Source organism: Lissotriton vulgaris, chromosome 10 (genome assembly GCF_964263255.1).
Source record: "Lissotriton vulgaris chromosome 10, aLisVul1.2, whole genome shotgun sequence".
In the NCBI taxonomy this organism is placed as follows: Eukaryota; Metazoa; Chordata; class Amphibia; order Caudata; family Salamandridae; genus Lissotriton; species Lissotriton vulgaris.
Genome location: NC_141698.1, coordinates 373809021 through 373825649, shown reverse-complemented (window position 1 = coordinate 373825649; position 16629 = coordinate 373809021). Strand labels below are relative to the sequence as shown.

At 45.4% G+C, this 16629-nt stretch overlaps 1 protein-coding gene across 1 annotated transcript in view; it reads right to left on the bottom strand.

Annotated features, from left to right (window-relative positions):
- Nucleotides 1-16629, bottom strand: part of LOC147685285 (alpha-N-acetylgalactosaminidase-like) — a 250557-nt gene that overhangs the window by 190913 nt on the left and 43015 nt on the right. The window contains exon 2 of the mRNA XM_086941199.1: nt 3861-4031. Coding sequence (XP_086797325.1) covers nt 3861-4031 — 171 coding nt within the window. The remainder of the gene's footprint in view (nt 1-3860; nt 4032-16629) is intronic.

Sequence of the window (16629 nt, the reverse complement as noted above, 5' to 3'; positions counted from 1 at the left end):
AGAACTTTGTGAATTGACAGTGGTTGGGCTGGGTACAGATGGAACAACCTTCTCTTGTGCACAGCCTTTCTGTCCCCGAGTACCTTCGGTTTTAGAAACCTTACTAGCCTGATAGGAAGTTGCTGGGATGCTATCTGCCTTCCTTTTTTTTTGTTGGAGCACTAGCAGCAGCGACATTCCCCCCTTTTTCTGCAGTGGCTAGTCGTTGCTGCCTGGTTAAGATTTTGGAGGGAGAAGGTAAGTTATTAACAGAAGTCTCGGTAACACGAGATAAGTCATCCATTACTACAATCGATGATGCTGAGACTGAATGGTGGATGTGGGCCTCATGCACAGTTACCGTTTTTCTCGATTCCGCTGTGTCTAATGGCAACAGAGGACCAGGGGTTGTATGTACAATAGGGGGCCGAGTGGGTTCCAATGACAACCTCTTTTGGGTCAGCTCGATTTTGTGCATTAATGCCGACTTAGCCCTGATGAAAAAGGCATCGAGAGTGCCCACTATCCCTGCAACCCCAACCCCCTTGCCATGACCCTTATTCATTGCAGTTGTTAATACAATATAGGAACACAGCGAATAGGATAACAAGGTGAAACACACGGACCCAAGTCCTCTTGATATGCCAGGTACTAAATTAAAGAGGGGTGGCCCAGCCCAGCCGCTGACGGGCGCGGACGGGCCCGCCTTTGGCCCAGGCTTGTCCCGCGCTGCGGGAGGGCCGCAGTGAATTTATGCACCTCCGGCCTCCCGGCGCTGCAGCTGATGATCCGATCCAAGCGCGCCCCGGGGACTCTGGGTATTGTAGTCCCGGCGCGCTCAGAGAGCAGCGATCCTCCTCGTGCAAGCGGACAATGTCTTGGGGCTTCGGGAGTGTAGAGGGCAAGGCAAGTGGCAAAAACGCGGGTCAGGAACCAGCAGTAGAATTAAGGCGCATAAAATTAGTCTTGGAATCATTCATTCAGTCATTAAATACGTCTTTATGGCAATTCTTCATCATAAAAGACAATCTAAAACAGTAATACAAAATCCATGCAAAACAAAAATTATAATATACAAAAGCTTTCTAAAAACCAGTACTACACTGGCACTTAAATATTTAAAACAAAGCTAAAAATAGAATTAAATATACAATAGGCAATAGACTTAGACAAAGCTAAAGTGACTCTAGTTTAAAATCTCAATAAGGGCCGCAGATCCTACAGTTGTTCCCCACCAGGTTCCTGCTTCAAATAACCATAGCGACGATCAACCTACGAGCTAAGCCCCACCCTTTTTAATCCGGAGTACCCATGCCCAGGTCAGACATTTTGCAACACTGATTACAATTAAAGTAGTGGTATCAATTTTCAGTATTCTACTTGCAACCTGTGCTGAACTTGTTCTCATAAACTTACACACTGGTTTTAACCATACACGCCTGGGTTGATGGTACGCAGGGCAGACAAATAGAAGATGATCGATGGTTTGAATATGATCTAAACAAAATACACATTTATCACTGCCAGCAGGATTCCATCTACTGGACAACCATTGTAGAGGTAGAGTGACTTCTCTGAACTGATGATACAGTTTGCGGTCTAATGGCTTCATAATAGTATCCCAGTACTCTTCCATGTGGGGGTCGTCCTTACTATCGAGAAAGGTTGCTGTCAAGGAACTGCCAACCTGGGAAGAGTGCCTCTTAGTTTTAATCATATCCCAGTACACTGCACTGTAGACCTTTTTAGAGGGGAACACAGCTCTGTCCGGATTAGCCCAAAGCTCCCCCATCCCCATACTTGTCAATAATGATTTGATTTCAGCCAGCCAGGAGATCTTATAAGAACCACCCAGCCCTTTCACTTCCATCATGTCTTTGGCATATAAATAGAGTTCAGGTGTGGTCCATAGACGTCTCCAGAACGCCAGGGGTCTATTCCGTGCCACATCCTCAACTGCCTGGCAACCAAGATCCACAAGTAGGGGAATACGCGGGGAAGACTGGGGTAAGCCTACAGCCGACCTCAAAAATGTCTTAGTTGCAACAGTAAGAGGGGACAGATTACTAAAACCCCACAATTCGGCACCATACAAAATTGCGGGCAAAATCTTAGAGCCATACATTTTTACGAGTGGGGCGATTGGCTTAGTAAGAGACTGCCTATGCTCTTTAATCAATGCGCCTCCTAGTTGTGTGTGTTTTAAAGCTAGCATGTCAATTTGGGACTTCCAACTCATTTTGTCACTATAAGTGACTCCCAAATACGTAAAAACGGGTGTCTGCTCCAGAGGGTCACCTCCCATATAAACTCTTGCTCTAACCGGCCTAGACCCATGGAGCACCATGAACTTGGTTTTCCCCACATTGACCTCCAGCTCATGTTCGCAGCAGAACACCTCAAAACGAGATCATTTTTTTAACTATTCCCATGCAGAATTCAGCATGTATTACATAACATAAACCAGTGTGAGCCTTTGGGAGAGTATGCCTAGCCAAAGTTAAAAAAACAAACACTTAAATGTTTTACATGCGTGGCAGTAAAAAACCTCTAAACATCCATACTCTACTTTTAAATACCATGCAACCTGCACCATGGGTTTTTAAGGCCTAATTTGGGGGGTGACTCATAAGTATTAAAAAGGAAGGATTAGACCACTCTGAAGGTTTATTTTGATAAGTCAAAATTACAGTTTCAAACCTACACCACTAGGCTGCTGTGGCGGGCCTGGAGACGTGTTGTACGTAGTCACTCTAGTGATGGCTCAAGAAGTGCTGTTGTCCCCTATGGAAATTTTAGTTAAAAGCCCTGGATACACTTTTTGCAATATACTAGGGACTAACAGGCAAGTTAAATATGGCAATCAAATTTATACCAATTTGACAAGTATTTAGAGGTCAGAGCACATACGCTGTGCACTGGTTCATCAACAAACAATATAACCTAGCAATAGGGTGGTGTGACCAAGCAAAAAGGAGCATTTTCCTACCCCATTATATCCAGGCCATATGTCATACCAACTGAACTTCTTAAATTTGCTTTGGGTTACACATGCAATATTTGGACATATTTGTTTTTCACAGTATACAAGAAAATGTTCAAGACAGTTCTCTACGCCGACCACTGCGTTGCTGCCATATAAGAAGAGATCAATGGAATAACTGGTTGGTCTGTTATTGTCCCAGTGTTCAATTATTATTTTAGTTGTTCGATTACAGTGAGTTAGGAGTATCACATTCTGTAGGTGCACAAGAAGGAAGTAGGGAGGGAGTCTTTAGGGATCGGTAATCATACCTCGTTTAGTCACAAATGAGCAGGGCGTGTATACAAATTACATTTCGGGCAGCCTTAGAACTGACCAAAGCATAGTTACATCACCGACTACTGGATGAAATGCCACAATAAGATTTTACCACCACCTTTTTTTAACTGAATAAACACACACAGTCACCAACAATCAAGTGAGTGCTCACATATAAAGTGACCCTATGCCAAAGAACAATGTAGGACGGCATAAATTTAAAAACAAAAATATGACTTGTATATTAGTTTGCGTTGCTGTAAGACGATAATCGAAAAATAAAAAAGAATCTACAGTAGGGGAACAAAAAGGTAATTTCCGTGCTCAGTGTCTAAAACTATGTGCCATTCACCATCACATGCATCAACCACAAAACCTCAAGATTCAGATTTGAAAAAAGGCGGGCGTGAAGATAATTCCAAGCTATTAAAAAATGCATTCTTGAAATCTGGGGGTGTTGTTCAACTAAGAAAATTCTGAATTTTCAGATCCACCAAGTACTCGGAACCGCAACTCTGGCACTCAGTTTTCCGATGACAATTACACTTCAAATTAACTTTTTTTCTCACAAAGACTATACCTGATGCAGTTTTCAGGGTCCCTCTTACAATCAGTGTTACACCTGTAACGCTCCCAAGCCATCCAGCCCATTGGTGGAGTTCGAACCAGTCCATTATCCAATGAAAAGCAAGGCACAGCCAGCAGCAGCAGGGCAGTCAGGGAAGACATGAGCATCATTGACAGACTCGTCCTAGAATAGAAAAAGATATAATGGGGCTCAGATTTTTTGTTTATGGTCAGAGCAGGTGACATACATACCTGGTAAGACACCTGGGGCGCAGCGGGCATTTGCGCCCGCTTCGCGCGCTCCCAGGGCACTTTGGTATTATAGAATGGCGCGCAAATGCTTGTACATCCCCTTCTATAATACCGATAGCGCTGGAGCACTTAAAGCGCCATGGCTCTCAACAGAGGGTGTTCCCTCATCCGCATAGGGGCGTGCCCTTTGCAAATAAGGGAATTCCTTAGACTCAGCGCCTGCGCCATATTACCCTGTAAAAGTGCAGGCGGGTGCCGCCTGCACTGTGAAAACACGGAGCAGCTGCTCAGTGTTATCAATTGAATGCTCTGCCCCAGGTCAGTGTGAGGTTGCGGCTGCTCTGGAGGCAGCACATACACCATAATGGGGTGCATTGGCATGGTTTGTGCCCAGCGCACCTTTTCAAAGGTGCGCCGGGCACAAACAATGCCAATACATAATACGGCCCCAGGACAACTAAATCTGAAATGCAAAACCATGAATGATGTAATTAATGTATTTACAAAATGTGCAAGTGTATCCTCTAAATTTTCAGGTGATGAGGGTTAACATTTTATTAAGTAGTGAAGTAGAAATTGCCATGCCAAGTTGTCAAAAATAAGGGCAAATAACTTTCATGGTATGCTTAGTCAGTACTTAAAGTAGGGGTGACATTATTTCCTCCCACTGCTGCAGACAGAGTTCCAATCCAAAATACAGCAATGCTCAATTTGTAGCCAGCGGTTGCAAGTGGTGGACACCGGCACTCTTTTATACGGCAGGGCTTATTTGTTAACATCAGTCTTTGACCCACTGAAGGACAAACAAATGCCAAAAAAGGAGAAGGGACAAGATTGGAAAAGAGAGAGAAAGGAAGAAAACAGGAATGAAAAAAACAGCTGGATAAAGTCATAGACAATAAGTGTCGATTGGGAACCAAAAGCAGCATGAGAAAGAATGTAATCAAGGAAACGTTGTTATTCTGCAGCCCTGTCATTCTGCAGTATTGGCTTTTGGCTTCTAAAAAAAGCTTTCGCGACTGTAGTTACTTTCAATTTTCTTTATACAAATGACGCTCTGTAATAGATGGCTTAAAGTCAGTCCCACCAATCCTACACCCTTCATGGAAACATCTCCAGCTTTTTGAGGTCCTAGAAGAAGATACTTGGGAGAAGTTGGAAAAGAGGCTGGGGACCAACCTCACTTCCACTGCCACCATCTCTCCCTCTGGCATACAACTATATATCAAACCTTGCTGACAACTGCCACCATTTTGGGACTTTTTTCTGTGTTGTGCATCAAAAACAAAGAACCCTATGTCCATGGATTGCCGAGGCCAGAAATAAATGGCTCACTTAAGTGCAACCTCAAGGGATCTAAAAACGACAGGTCTTTTCGGTCCTTTATTTCCAAATTCCAATGCAACAGGAACAGGCAGGGCCAAAAAAGACTTGCAAGTCCATCACTCTCAGAACCTGAGGTGTACCATAGAGTTTCTGAATATCAGTTTCCCTCTTTGTCTCCAAATGTGATTTCTATGGAGGTTGTGATGCTGGGGGTTGAGTGAGTGGGACAGGAGGTGCAGATGCAGGTTGGCCGTGGATAGCTGCCAGAGAGAAATGATTTGCCCGTTAGGTTCAGGTAGGTAAACTCTATGCTTTCCATACACCACATTAAAATGCCCCAGAACATGCATACAAGCCTTTTAGTGTCTCAAGCCGCGGTGTCCAAATGCGTACTGGGAAAGTAGAGAAAGCATAGTTTCACATGCACACATTCCATGAATGATAACACCTGGAAATCTTTCATAACCAATGCTGCATGCAAAGTGTGTTAAAACCACCATAAAGGAATCATTTTCATATAGTACACATTGCTTGATAGCGCTGTATATATGTGTTGCTATCACTCAAATGTTTGGTCTTAAACTGGTCACCTAAACGGATGAACTACTTGTGTTCCTCGCTGTACCTCTTGTCGCTCTTGGCCGGGCAAATTGCTGTTGCGGTTTGTGGATTTGTCCAAATGAGGGTTTCTGTAGCCCTGGAGGAAGAGAACCTTTATGGTACATATCAATGGTTTTCCCGGTCTGATGTAAGTAGGACTGAGGTCCTTCTTACAGTGACTGTGTCCATCCAGGGAGACCCTTGCGATCTTTCAACTGAACCAGTCGGAGTCACAGATTATTTCACTGGCGTTGGTCATGGCGTCTGCCCATCCACCTGTCCCATGTCAGAGATTGCCATTTTCAGGCTGCTGAAGTGGTGGAAATTCTGGCAGCGAAAAAGAAAATAAGAAATAAAATGATAATAAACCATTTTATTTTGGGTCTCAGGGTCTTGGGGCGGGCCAGGGTAGATAAGAGGCACCCATAGGGAGTCGTATGCACTGTTAACACTGTGCATGACTGTTTAGCTGCCCTCTGGGGCATTACAGGCTGGGTGGAGAACATGCCCAGGCCCAGAGTCACTGACTGAGAGCCAAAAAACAACGCTCAAACCAATCACAACGCTGTATTGCAGCACTGTGATTGGCTATGGGGAGCCTGGGTGCTTCCTGCTTCCTGACCGACCAGAGGGATAACGAGAGATACGGCAATAAGAGACGTGTTAAAAAAAAAAAAAATGTACCACCCCTTCCAGACCTCCCCCATCACCGATCCATGCCAGCCGCCACTGGTACTGTGCTCTTCCTAGGCCATATGGATGGATTCGTACGTCAGAGTTATCACAGTGCAGTGTGCATAACTCCTCTTTTTGTTCTCTGATTTTTCTAGGCTTGCTCTCGAGAGTCTCCTTTATCCTGCTAGTACCTGGTCTCCTTGTAAATGGGACAGATCTGTCCTCTTCTCACCTTTGGTTACCAGTCCCTTGTCTTTCTATGCTTTGTCATTTTTAACCCAGTGTTTCACTGCATTAGTTTCTATGTTGTCACATCCCTTCTCATGTTGTGTACTTACCGTCTCTCGCTAACGTGTCATTAATGTGCCTCTGAATACTAAATAAGCAGCTCCCCCAGACTCTAGCAATAACAGATACGCTTACCCTTAAACCTCACTGTTCTGCATCCTAGGGGAGGCTCCCAGTAGAAAAGGTGTCCTATGGTATTGAGGAAAAACCCTCACCTTCGAGGACAGGCCCTGGCACCTGGTATTTCTAGAGCAAGTCGGCCTACTTCTGGTACGGACCAGTATCCAGACTATCTAGTAACACCATAGCTGTGCATGCCGGATAAGGGCTTCGCGCACCTATAGGAGCAGACTGGGGAAAGAAGGGAGTTGTCCAATGTGCGATCTCTTTCTTTCCAGTCTCCCTTCCGAGCCTTCCAAGAATGTATGTACAGCGTACCATGTGAGTGAGTGTAGCCAGTAGGAGGGCGGCCGTACTGGAGTCCGCTATCTGTAATCCCTCAACCAAGGCCGACCTTCCCAATTGGCGAGTTGGACCCAACCCAGGGTACCAAAAGGATGAGGGGTGCACAAAACACTGTGCATTAAGGTAATGCCAGCAGCAGCACCCCTGTGGTCTTGCTCCAGCCTTGTCCATGCCCCAGGACGCTCATTTATGTCTGATTTGCAAGTAAATGGTGTAAATTCTTCATTATCATATAGTTGGCACTGTTTTTAACACGTTATTGCCCCCTTCCTTGCCCTCCCTTCACCAGCTCACCGCTGCTGACACACATCAACAAAACCATCCTCAGTGTGAGGCAGCTAAGCTATGGGAGATGTAGGTGACCTGGAGAGGGTCCGGAGATGTTTGCGTTCAGGGGCCAGTCACTGCTCAGCCAGGCACTGACCAGTGGAATCAAAAAAGCCTCTGTGCTGCCACATTCAATTCGCTAGCAACAGCAAGGGCACCAAATTGCTCTCTGCCCAGGGTGCCATCTTAACAAAGGCCTTTAAGAAACCGGTCTAGGATGTAATGAAATCACACCAAGGGGCATATGTACATGTCCCTATTGTCACTACAACATCACTATTACTGACATTGTGGTGGCGATAGGGGCAGCATCTTACTTACAATGCAGCGTTAAGCCACTTAACGTGGCTTAACGCTGCCTTGTAAAAAAAGCTCCATTCACGCTATGGTTAGCGTGAAAGGGGTGGGCAGTTGGTGTTTTGCTATGGGCGTTCCACCGCAACACTCATTCATTTTGATGCTGCCCCCTATGTACAATGGTGGCGTACATAGGAGGCAGTGCCAAAATTTACACCAGGTAAATCCTGGTCTTAAGTTGGCAAAATGAGGAGAAATACATTATTTCTCCACATTTTTGTTTTTTCCAAGTATGCTGCCTTGTGCAGCATTCATGGAAAAAGCAAATTGCCATGGTTTGTTTATGTACAGGATGGTGTCCCTTCCTGTTAATAAACAATCTTTTTTTTTTTAAAAATGCCATTTTGTCACTTTCATGTGTACTGCATGAAGCAGCACACATGAAAGTGACAGAATGGCATTTTAGGATTGTTTATGTGCAGGAAGGGACACCATCCTGCACATAAACAATCCTCCCCTGCACACAGACACCCAAGGGTGCCTCCATTGGCGCTAAGTTGCTAAACTTTGCGCCTTCGCAGGGGGGAAATGCAAGGCTGCACCACATTCTTGTAAATATGGTGTAGCCTTGAGTTATAGAAGTGGCGGAGAGAGGCGTTAAGACAGGCAGGCTGTCGCCTCTCTCCGCTACTTCATTGTACATATGGCCCAAAGTCTCTTAGATATTAGTTTGGACTAGTTAGATGGAGAAGAGAAAACAGCCTTGGCTTGAAATCAGGCGAAAACTTGTGTGTTTGGGTGTCACTTCTTGGGTGTTTTATTCGTCTCATCTACAGTGGGGAAAGAGCATAAATCGTAGGTCTTCACCCAAACCAAAGTGGCAGCATCAATTCTGGACAGTCTTGAAAACACGACATGAGGCGCTTGATAAAGGTGGTGGTGGTTGAGACCTCCTGTGGGCCACAATGCCTCCGCGGGGGTAGACAGACAGGTGTAATTAGCTGTTCCTTTTTATTATCCTCCAGAATCTCTTACATATAATGTTATGTCGCTTTCGTATATTTTCTGACCTTTTAGTCTCTCAAGTCGTAAAGCTATGGTAAAAACTGAGTGAATGTTCTTTTGTAACTCGATATCGGTCCCCAATGCTTGTTTGAAGCATTTACGGATTATGGCTACAGCTGGGGTATCATGATTGACTTCTAACAAACAGAAAATGTGTTAAACAGTCAGGTGCAAGAGACGAGTCCAGCCGGTGGCAGTGGCTGACTCTATCCGCTAACGCTGTGTGTACAAGTCATGCACTGCTGCGCTGATTTCATAGCGTTTTTTAAAACTTGGCGATTGCTGCTAATTTTTACTGTTCAGTGTATTTCTTGTGTTAATTTTAAATTGCGCCTCACCTGTAGGCTGAAGTAACTTTGCTTGGGGATTTCACTCTTAAAACTCCCGCCCCGGTCCGCCGCGTCCATCTTGGGCGTTTGTAGCGGAGGGTGGAGGAGGAGCCCAGCACTTCCGGGCTCAGGGTTGCAAGGTCAGCGCTCTAGCTGCGCTGTATGAGTAGTGAATAAATACACTGCTTTGGCACACCCGCGTGGTGGAGACGAGTCCAGCCGGTGGCAGTGGCTGACTCTATCCGCTAACGCTGTGTGTACAAGTCATGCACTGCGAGCGCTGATTTCATAGCGTTTTTTAAAACTTAGCGATTGCTGCTAATTTTTTACTGTTCAGTGTATTTCTTGTGTTAATTTTAAATTGCGCCTCACCTGTAGGCTGAAGTAACTTTGCTTGGGGATTTCACTCTTAAAACTCCCGCCCCGGTCCGCCGCGTCCATCTTGGGCGTTTGTAGCGGAGGGTGGAGGAGGAGCCCAGCACTTCCGGGCTCAGGGTTGCAAGGTCAGTGCTCTAGCTGCCCCTACCTCTCCTATAAAATGTGCTTAGGACCGCGACCGCCCAGCGGACGCGTGCAGCGGGCGCGCCGGAAGCGTGCCGAAGTCGAGCCAAAGTCAAGCCCGTCTGCGCCCGTCCGCGGCCAGACGGGGCGCGGGGCCACGACTCCTTGTCATTTAACATCCTCCAAGATACGGTATGATAGACAGGAGCTGCTAGATCTCTGTCCCAAGGTCACCCTATCCTGTAAACACACTATGGAGGCGCTATTACTGCACAGCTGTCCTCTGTGCTCTTTCACGCATGACGAGCCACCAACTAAGGCACGCTCCAATAAGCAGATTAAGGCGGGACTGATAACTGCCGCTCTCTCAGCAAACATAGCATTCAAATATTCATCTACTGGAGGATGAAGGATTTGATATTTTGTTTTTTACGGAGACCTGGCTAGGAGAACTCTCAGACCCTGACATCATTGAGGCCATGCCTCCTGGCTACTCCCTCTCCAGACTGGATAGGAAGGAAGGCAGGGGAGGAGGAATTGCAATTGCCACAAAAACTCCCATACAATGCTCCCTATCTCCCCTTACTATCGATCACTGTGAAGCAGGATCTTTTACTATCATCATAGGACCTCAACTCTCCCTCTCAGGCATTCTTGTGTACAGACCCCCAGGGAGACTGTATGATTTTACAACTAGCCTGTTAGAAGCCACTGCACACCTAGCAATAAGGAAAAGCAGATTCCTGGTGCTTGGTGACATGAATGTTCACTTTGATGACCCCCTTGACACAGAGGCTAAGGACATCAGGTCTGAACTCCAATCCCTACAGCTCGACCTAATAAATCATGACCCCACTCACAGACTTGGTCACCTCCTAGACCCTATCTTTGGGAATGGTTCCGAAGTGCAAGCTTCATCTCCAATTCCGGTACCCTGGTCTGATCATTTCATTATTCCATTCCATATTCAGATATCTGAGTCTGATCCTAAAAATGACTCGGATCACCGGTACCTGCGTCGGAAATGGAAAAGTTTCTCCCATGATATTTTTAACGAATCGCTCGAAACAGGAGGTCCTCTAGAAGGCACAGACTGTGAAACAGCCTATAGTCATCTGCAGAATCGTATTTTAATGGCCCTAGATAAAACTGCTCCTATTCGCAGTATGAAAAACTCCAAAAACGCCAGAAAATCCACCCCGTGGTACACTCCTGAACTCCAGGCAATTAAATCCGCTTGCAAAAAATTCGAACGCGAATGGCGTATCAACTTCTGCCCAGTTATTAAAATACAATACAAAAAAGCGCAAAAGGAATATAATAAAAAAATCCGTACTTCCAAAGCCTTGCATTACAAAACTCGCATTGGGGAGGCAGAGAACTCCTCTAAAGAGCTCTTCAAATTTTTTAAAGAAATCTCTGTGCTCACAAATTATAATGTGTCCAGCAATGACTCTGTGGAAACCTGCAATAAAATTGTAAAATACTTCTCTGGGAAAATCACCGACATCTATGCCAACTTTTCTGGCAACCTGACCTATGGCCATGATTTTATGGAAAGCGTAGATGTTAGTCCTACTGAGCCTTGCCTACAATGCTTCTCGGTCCCCCCTCCCGAAATGCTTGTAAACGTCTGCAAGAGCGTCAAATCGGGCTCCCCTCGCGACCCGGCCCCCCCGAAAGTACTTAGAGCAAGTCTACTAGTACTGGAACCTTATTTTAGGCACGTTATCCAACTATCCTTTTCTTCAGCATGCCTACCGGTAGATTGGAAAAAGGCAATAGTACTGCCAATCAAAAAGAAACCCAATGTGAGTCAGGATATTTTGGAAAACTTACGACCGATCTCTCTCCTGCCATACCTTGCGAAAGTGACCGAAAAAATAGCCAATAAACAACTCATGGCTCACTTAGAATCCAATAAATCCCTGCACAGCTCCCAGTCTGGTTTCCAGACGAACTACTCCACTGAGACAGCCCTCCTGAGAGCGACTGAAACTCTACGGGCAGGAGCTGACGAGGGTCATACGATGGCACTTATTATGCTGGACCTCAGTGCTGCGTTTGACACTGTAGCACACTCCATCTTGCTACAGTGTCTAAACAAGGCTGGGGTCACCAAGGCAGCACTGGGATGGCTAAAAGCTTTCCTCACAGACCGCAGCTTCCAGGTTCAGAGAGGCACTCTCCTCTCAGACAGCATTGCCCTAGAACAGGGGGTGCCTCAGGGCTCTGCCCTGAGCCCCACCCTGTTCAACCTTTATATGGCCCGCTGGCAGATGTGGTCCAATCGTACGGCATAAAATTAGTATCTTACGCCGACGATACCCAACTGCTCATCTCCTTATCCCAGGCACCCACCAACTTCAAAACCTGCATGCAGGAGCTTGCAGGCTGGATGAACCAACATTGCCTGAAGCTCAATGGCTCTAAAATAGAGGTTCTTGTGATAGGGGGAAACACTGCTAGTTGGACTCAGGAATAGTGGCCTCCTGGTTTAGGTCCTCTACCTACCCCTTGCAAGGAAGCAAAGAACTTGGGTGTCTGGGTTGATCCCAAGCTTTCCTTTGACAGCCACGTCCATAAAGTAGTAGGGAAATGCTTTTGGGTGCTGAAGACCCTAAACCAGACTCTGGACCTTCTTCCTTTAGAGGCCAGACGCACTATGACCCAAGCTCTAGTCACCTCCCGTATTGATTACGGTAATGTGCTACTTTTAGGGACAACAGAAAAGAACATCAGAAGGCTGCAGGTTCTCCAAAACACGGCAGCGCGGCTAGTCCTCAGGTTACCCAAAAGTGCAGCCTCCAAGCCCACCTTGGCTGCTCTTCATTGGCTTTCCATAAAAAAGAGGATCCTATTCAAAGCGCTCCTAATATGCTACAGGATAACCTCTCAGAAAGCCCCTGAATACCTGAAGGATCTAGCCATCCCCTACGAGCCCAATAGAGCACTTCGCTCTACGGGAACTGGTCTTCTTAAAGTCCCCCGGATAAAAAAGGCCAGAATGGGAGGCCGTTCCTTTCGCGTGATGGCAGCCAACAACTGGAACTCTCTCCCACTGAACATCAGACTAGCAGAGACTGAAACAATATTTAGGAAACTTTTAAAAACCCACCTATATACCCTATAGGTCCTTCACTTCTCCTGCTGCTCTCTCCACAGCGCGGGGACACGCCGGGATGGCGTCACCAGGCGCTTTATAAACCCCTTTATTATTATTATTATTATTATTATTATTATTATTAAGAGTGGTGTTATTTTTATGCAGTGATCCACAATCTTTCAAAATGGCTGCCGCATAAGGAGTCTCGGTACTGCTCAGTCATCAGCGGAAAGCATAATGAATCTTTGGTTACACTTAAAAGGACATAGTCAGTACTCTGTTACGTTGTGGCTAGGTTTGCCCTTTATAAACCTAATACACGGATAATATGGCCTCAAAATAATTCACTCCACTTTTAGCATCTCCAGCCATTCATTGTCTGCCCCGGCTTTGTGGACTCGCCCCCCGAGACACCTTATGCAGGCCCCGGTGATTTCCAGATTGTACTATGATAACCTGCTGTACAGAGGCCTTCCTGGTGTCAGTATTCGAAGCCCAGTGTTTTGCCTGTGAAAGCTTCTTTCTTGCTCCTTTGTAGCGAAACTACAAGAAAAAAAAAACGAAAACTGTGCTTTTTCGGTTAAACTGCAGCATTAAACGAAACACCACTAGGTTACCATAATATGGATGAAAACAAGTACAGACTGTAAACTCCTGATTTTCAGTACTGAATTAATTCTAACAAATAAAATAAACAGCACATTTAGCAGCAATCATGCTCGTGTTGCTAACAGGAGCAGAACTATTTCGGATGAACTGAAGTTTGTGGTCACCTGTGTTTACAGACTGCCAGAATAAGGAATGGTCACCTGATTACCCACACAATGACTCTCGGGTGAGCACATATTTGTTGGCAGGATAACTGAACAATGAATGGCACAAGAGCGGTCAGAAAGGGCAAGAATCCCTGATGCAGAACCACCTCAATAGCACAGGAACTTGGTTCAATATCTGTTAAGCAAAATGACTCTCAGGGCTACAGAAGCACTGAAACATGATGTGTATTCATATTTACTTTAATGAAAATACCTAGCTCCTTTTCACTGCTTTTAAGATCTTGCAAGAGGAAGAGATAGCTGTTTCCAGGACATGTGTGATGCAAAAAAGTAAAACTGAGATTTTCAATGTTGACTTACAATGTGAAACGTTTTTGACATTATTTCGAGCCTTCACAGCTAAGAGCACCTGTGTAACAACAATATGTGGGTGAAATATAACAGGGAAAACATGTGTCTGGTTTACTACACTCGCACACCCTTTATCTCTTTGCTGACTTCAGAGAACAGACCACTTCCTCTCTCCAGACAAGATAAAAGAAAAACTTTCCACATTTAATTGCTCCCCAGGTTGGCAAAATTATAGGACATTCCGGTGAATCGTAACCTAGTGGGACTGAAATAGTGTGAGGACGTGTGAGTCTGTATATGTGTTCATCTGAGTGCCTATGAATGTGAGTGATTGTGAAAGTGAATGTTTATCAAGGAGTGGGAGTGAGTGAGCGTGTGACCGAGCCAGCGTATGTTAAAGTGTAGGTAAATTAGTGCATACATTTGGTACTCATACCAGCTGAGTAGGTGCGCATTGCTGAGCATGTGAAAATGTCAATAATTGAGAAGGTGTGAATGTTGGAAGTGGTGAGTGACAGAGAAAGTAAATGAACAGGTTTGTGAATAGTTGAGAGCATGAGAGTACAAAGATGACAAGGAATGGATGGGCCTGTAACTATGGCAACATGCATATGGAGTGTGAGTGTAAAGGAACATGGATGAAAGAGTGGAAGTTTGAATGTGTAGGTGAAAATTAAGTATGCGAAATTATATCACACACTTTTTGAAAGGATGCACACAAGAGTGAGTGTAGAGGAGTGTGTGACTGAATGCGTCTATAAGAGAGTGCAAAGGAGCCATGAATGTGTGTAAGTGTGAGAGTGTGTAAACTTGAGAGTAAGAGGAAACGACATGCAGTTGTATGGGAATGAACCAACAAGAGTGTAGTTCAATTTTATTGTACAGTTAATTAAACCCTTAACAAAAAGTGCAGCTCATTGGTACGAGCTCAAACAAATATTTAAAACAAGCCATGAGCATCCATTGTAAATGCTTGAAAATGAACCCACGGTTCCAGAAGGAATTATAAAAAACCTTAAAAGAGGCAAAAGTGCAAAGCACCAAACGTTAGTCAGTTGAATACTAAGGGACTGATTACGCGTTCTGTGGTGAACCCGTAGTAGTGGTCTGACCACCCCTCAGTATTGAGACTGCAGCAGTCAGGCCTCCACAGGACCGCGGTGACCGCTAAGGATCCAGGATCCTGCGGCGTTGGCTCAGCGGTTAGAGGCAGAAATATGCTTGCAGTGCCGCTGCGGCACTGCCAAGCATATTTTGCGTTGCCTCACCACTTCCCTTTTCATGGTGGTGAGCCCAACATGAAAAAAGGTGGCAGTGAGGCAAATAAGGGGGCACTAATTGGGCCCCCTGTCTCCTCAGGGCCCAGGGGGTGCATGCGGGGGGCACATGTAGTGCTCACCCAATTTGCACCCCCCAGTTCAGCAGTGTTCTGAGAGCAGCGGTCTGCATGGTAAGCTCTTCTATGAGCCTATCAGAGAGCTGCTGTCAGACCGCCGCAGTAACACCTGTCAGACCAAGAATAAACTACAAATCTGGCAGGCGGTCGCACCTAGGGTTTGGCGGTCCTATAGCGGACGACAAGTTGCACTGTCCGCTGTAGGACCGCCAAACTCATTATCAGGCTTTTAGTAGGAACAGAGCAGGAGAAAGCGCCAAGTGCCAAGTATCATGATGCTATTCTGTACTTGTTAGCAAAGACTTAGGCATTTTTACAGAAAGCATTTTTAGATTGAGTATCTTAAGACAGCAGAATAGAAGAGTGCAGGAAAAAGTACAGAGTGCAGAAAAAACATAGGCTGTGCTCTGATTGTTATAGATTGGCTTAAGTGTTCCTCGTGGCATTCTTTTTAAAGTCCAGAATTGGTTAAAACCTTAAAAAAGCAAGCAAACAATAAAAGTCAAATACATAACAGCAGCAAGACTGGACTAAGTGCAAAGTGCAAAGGTATCATGCGGCTGTGCCATAGCTGTTATCATTTACTTGATCATTTATACAGAAGGTAATTCTTAGATCAAGTATCTGAAGGCAGCAGGATAGGAGAAGAGTACAGGAGAAAGTGCAAAGTGCAAAAGCAGCATAAGGCTGTGCCATGGTTGTTATGGTTGGCTTAAGCATCTCATTCATTTTGAGGTCCAGAGCAATTGCAAGTGCAGCAATGTATTGTCCCAGGGTTACTTCAGATGTTGAGTAATAGCTGGGCAAAGAGGTGAACAATTTTAAGGATGAAGCTCTGGAATGGGAATGCTGTTTATGGAACACAATTTTGCAGCAGACGCCTGGAAGAACTTTAACAGTCCTGACATTTAGCGTGGTGTTCTACAGGTGTATGTGTGTGTGAGAAAGATGGTGGAGGTTTTTTTTATCTGGCCTGTAGACTATTTTAGCTGTCTCACCAGTGCTATCACCCCCCCCCCATTTATTTT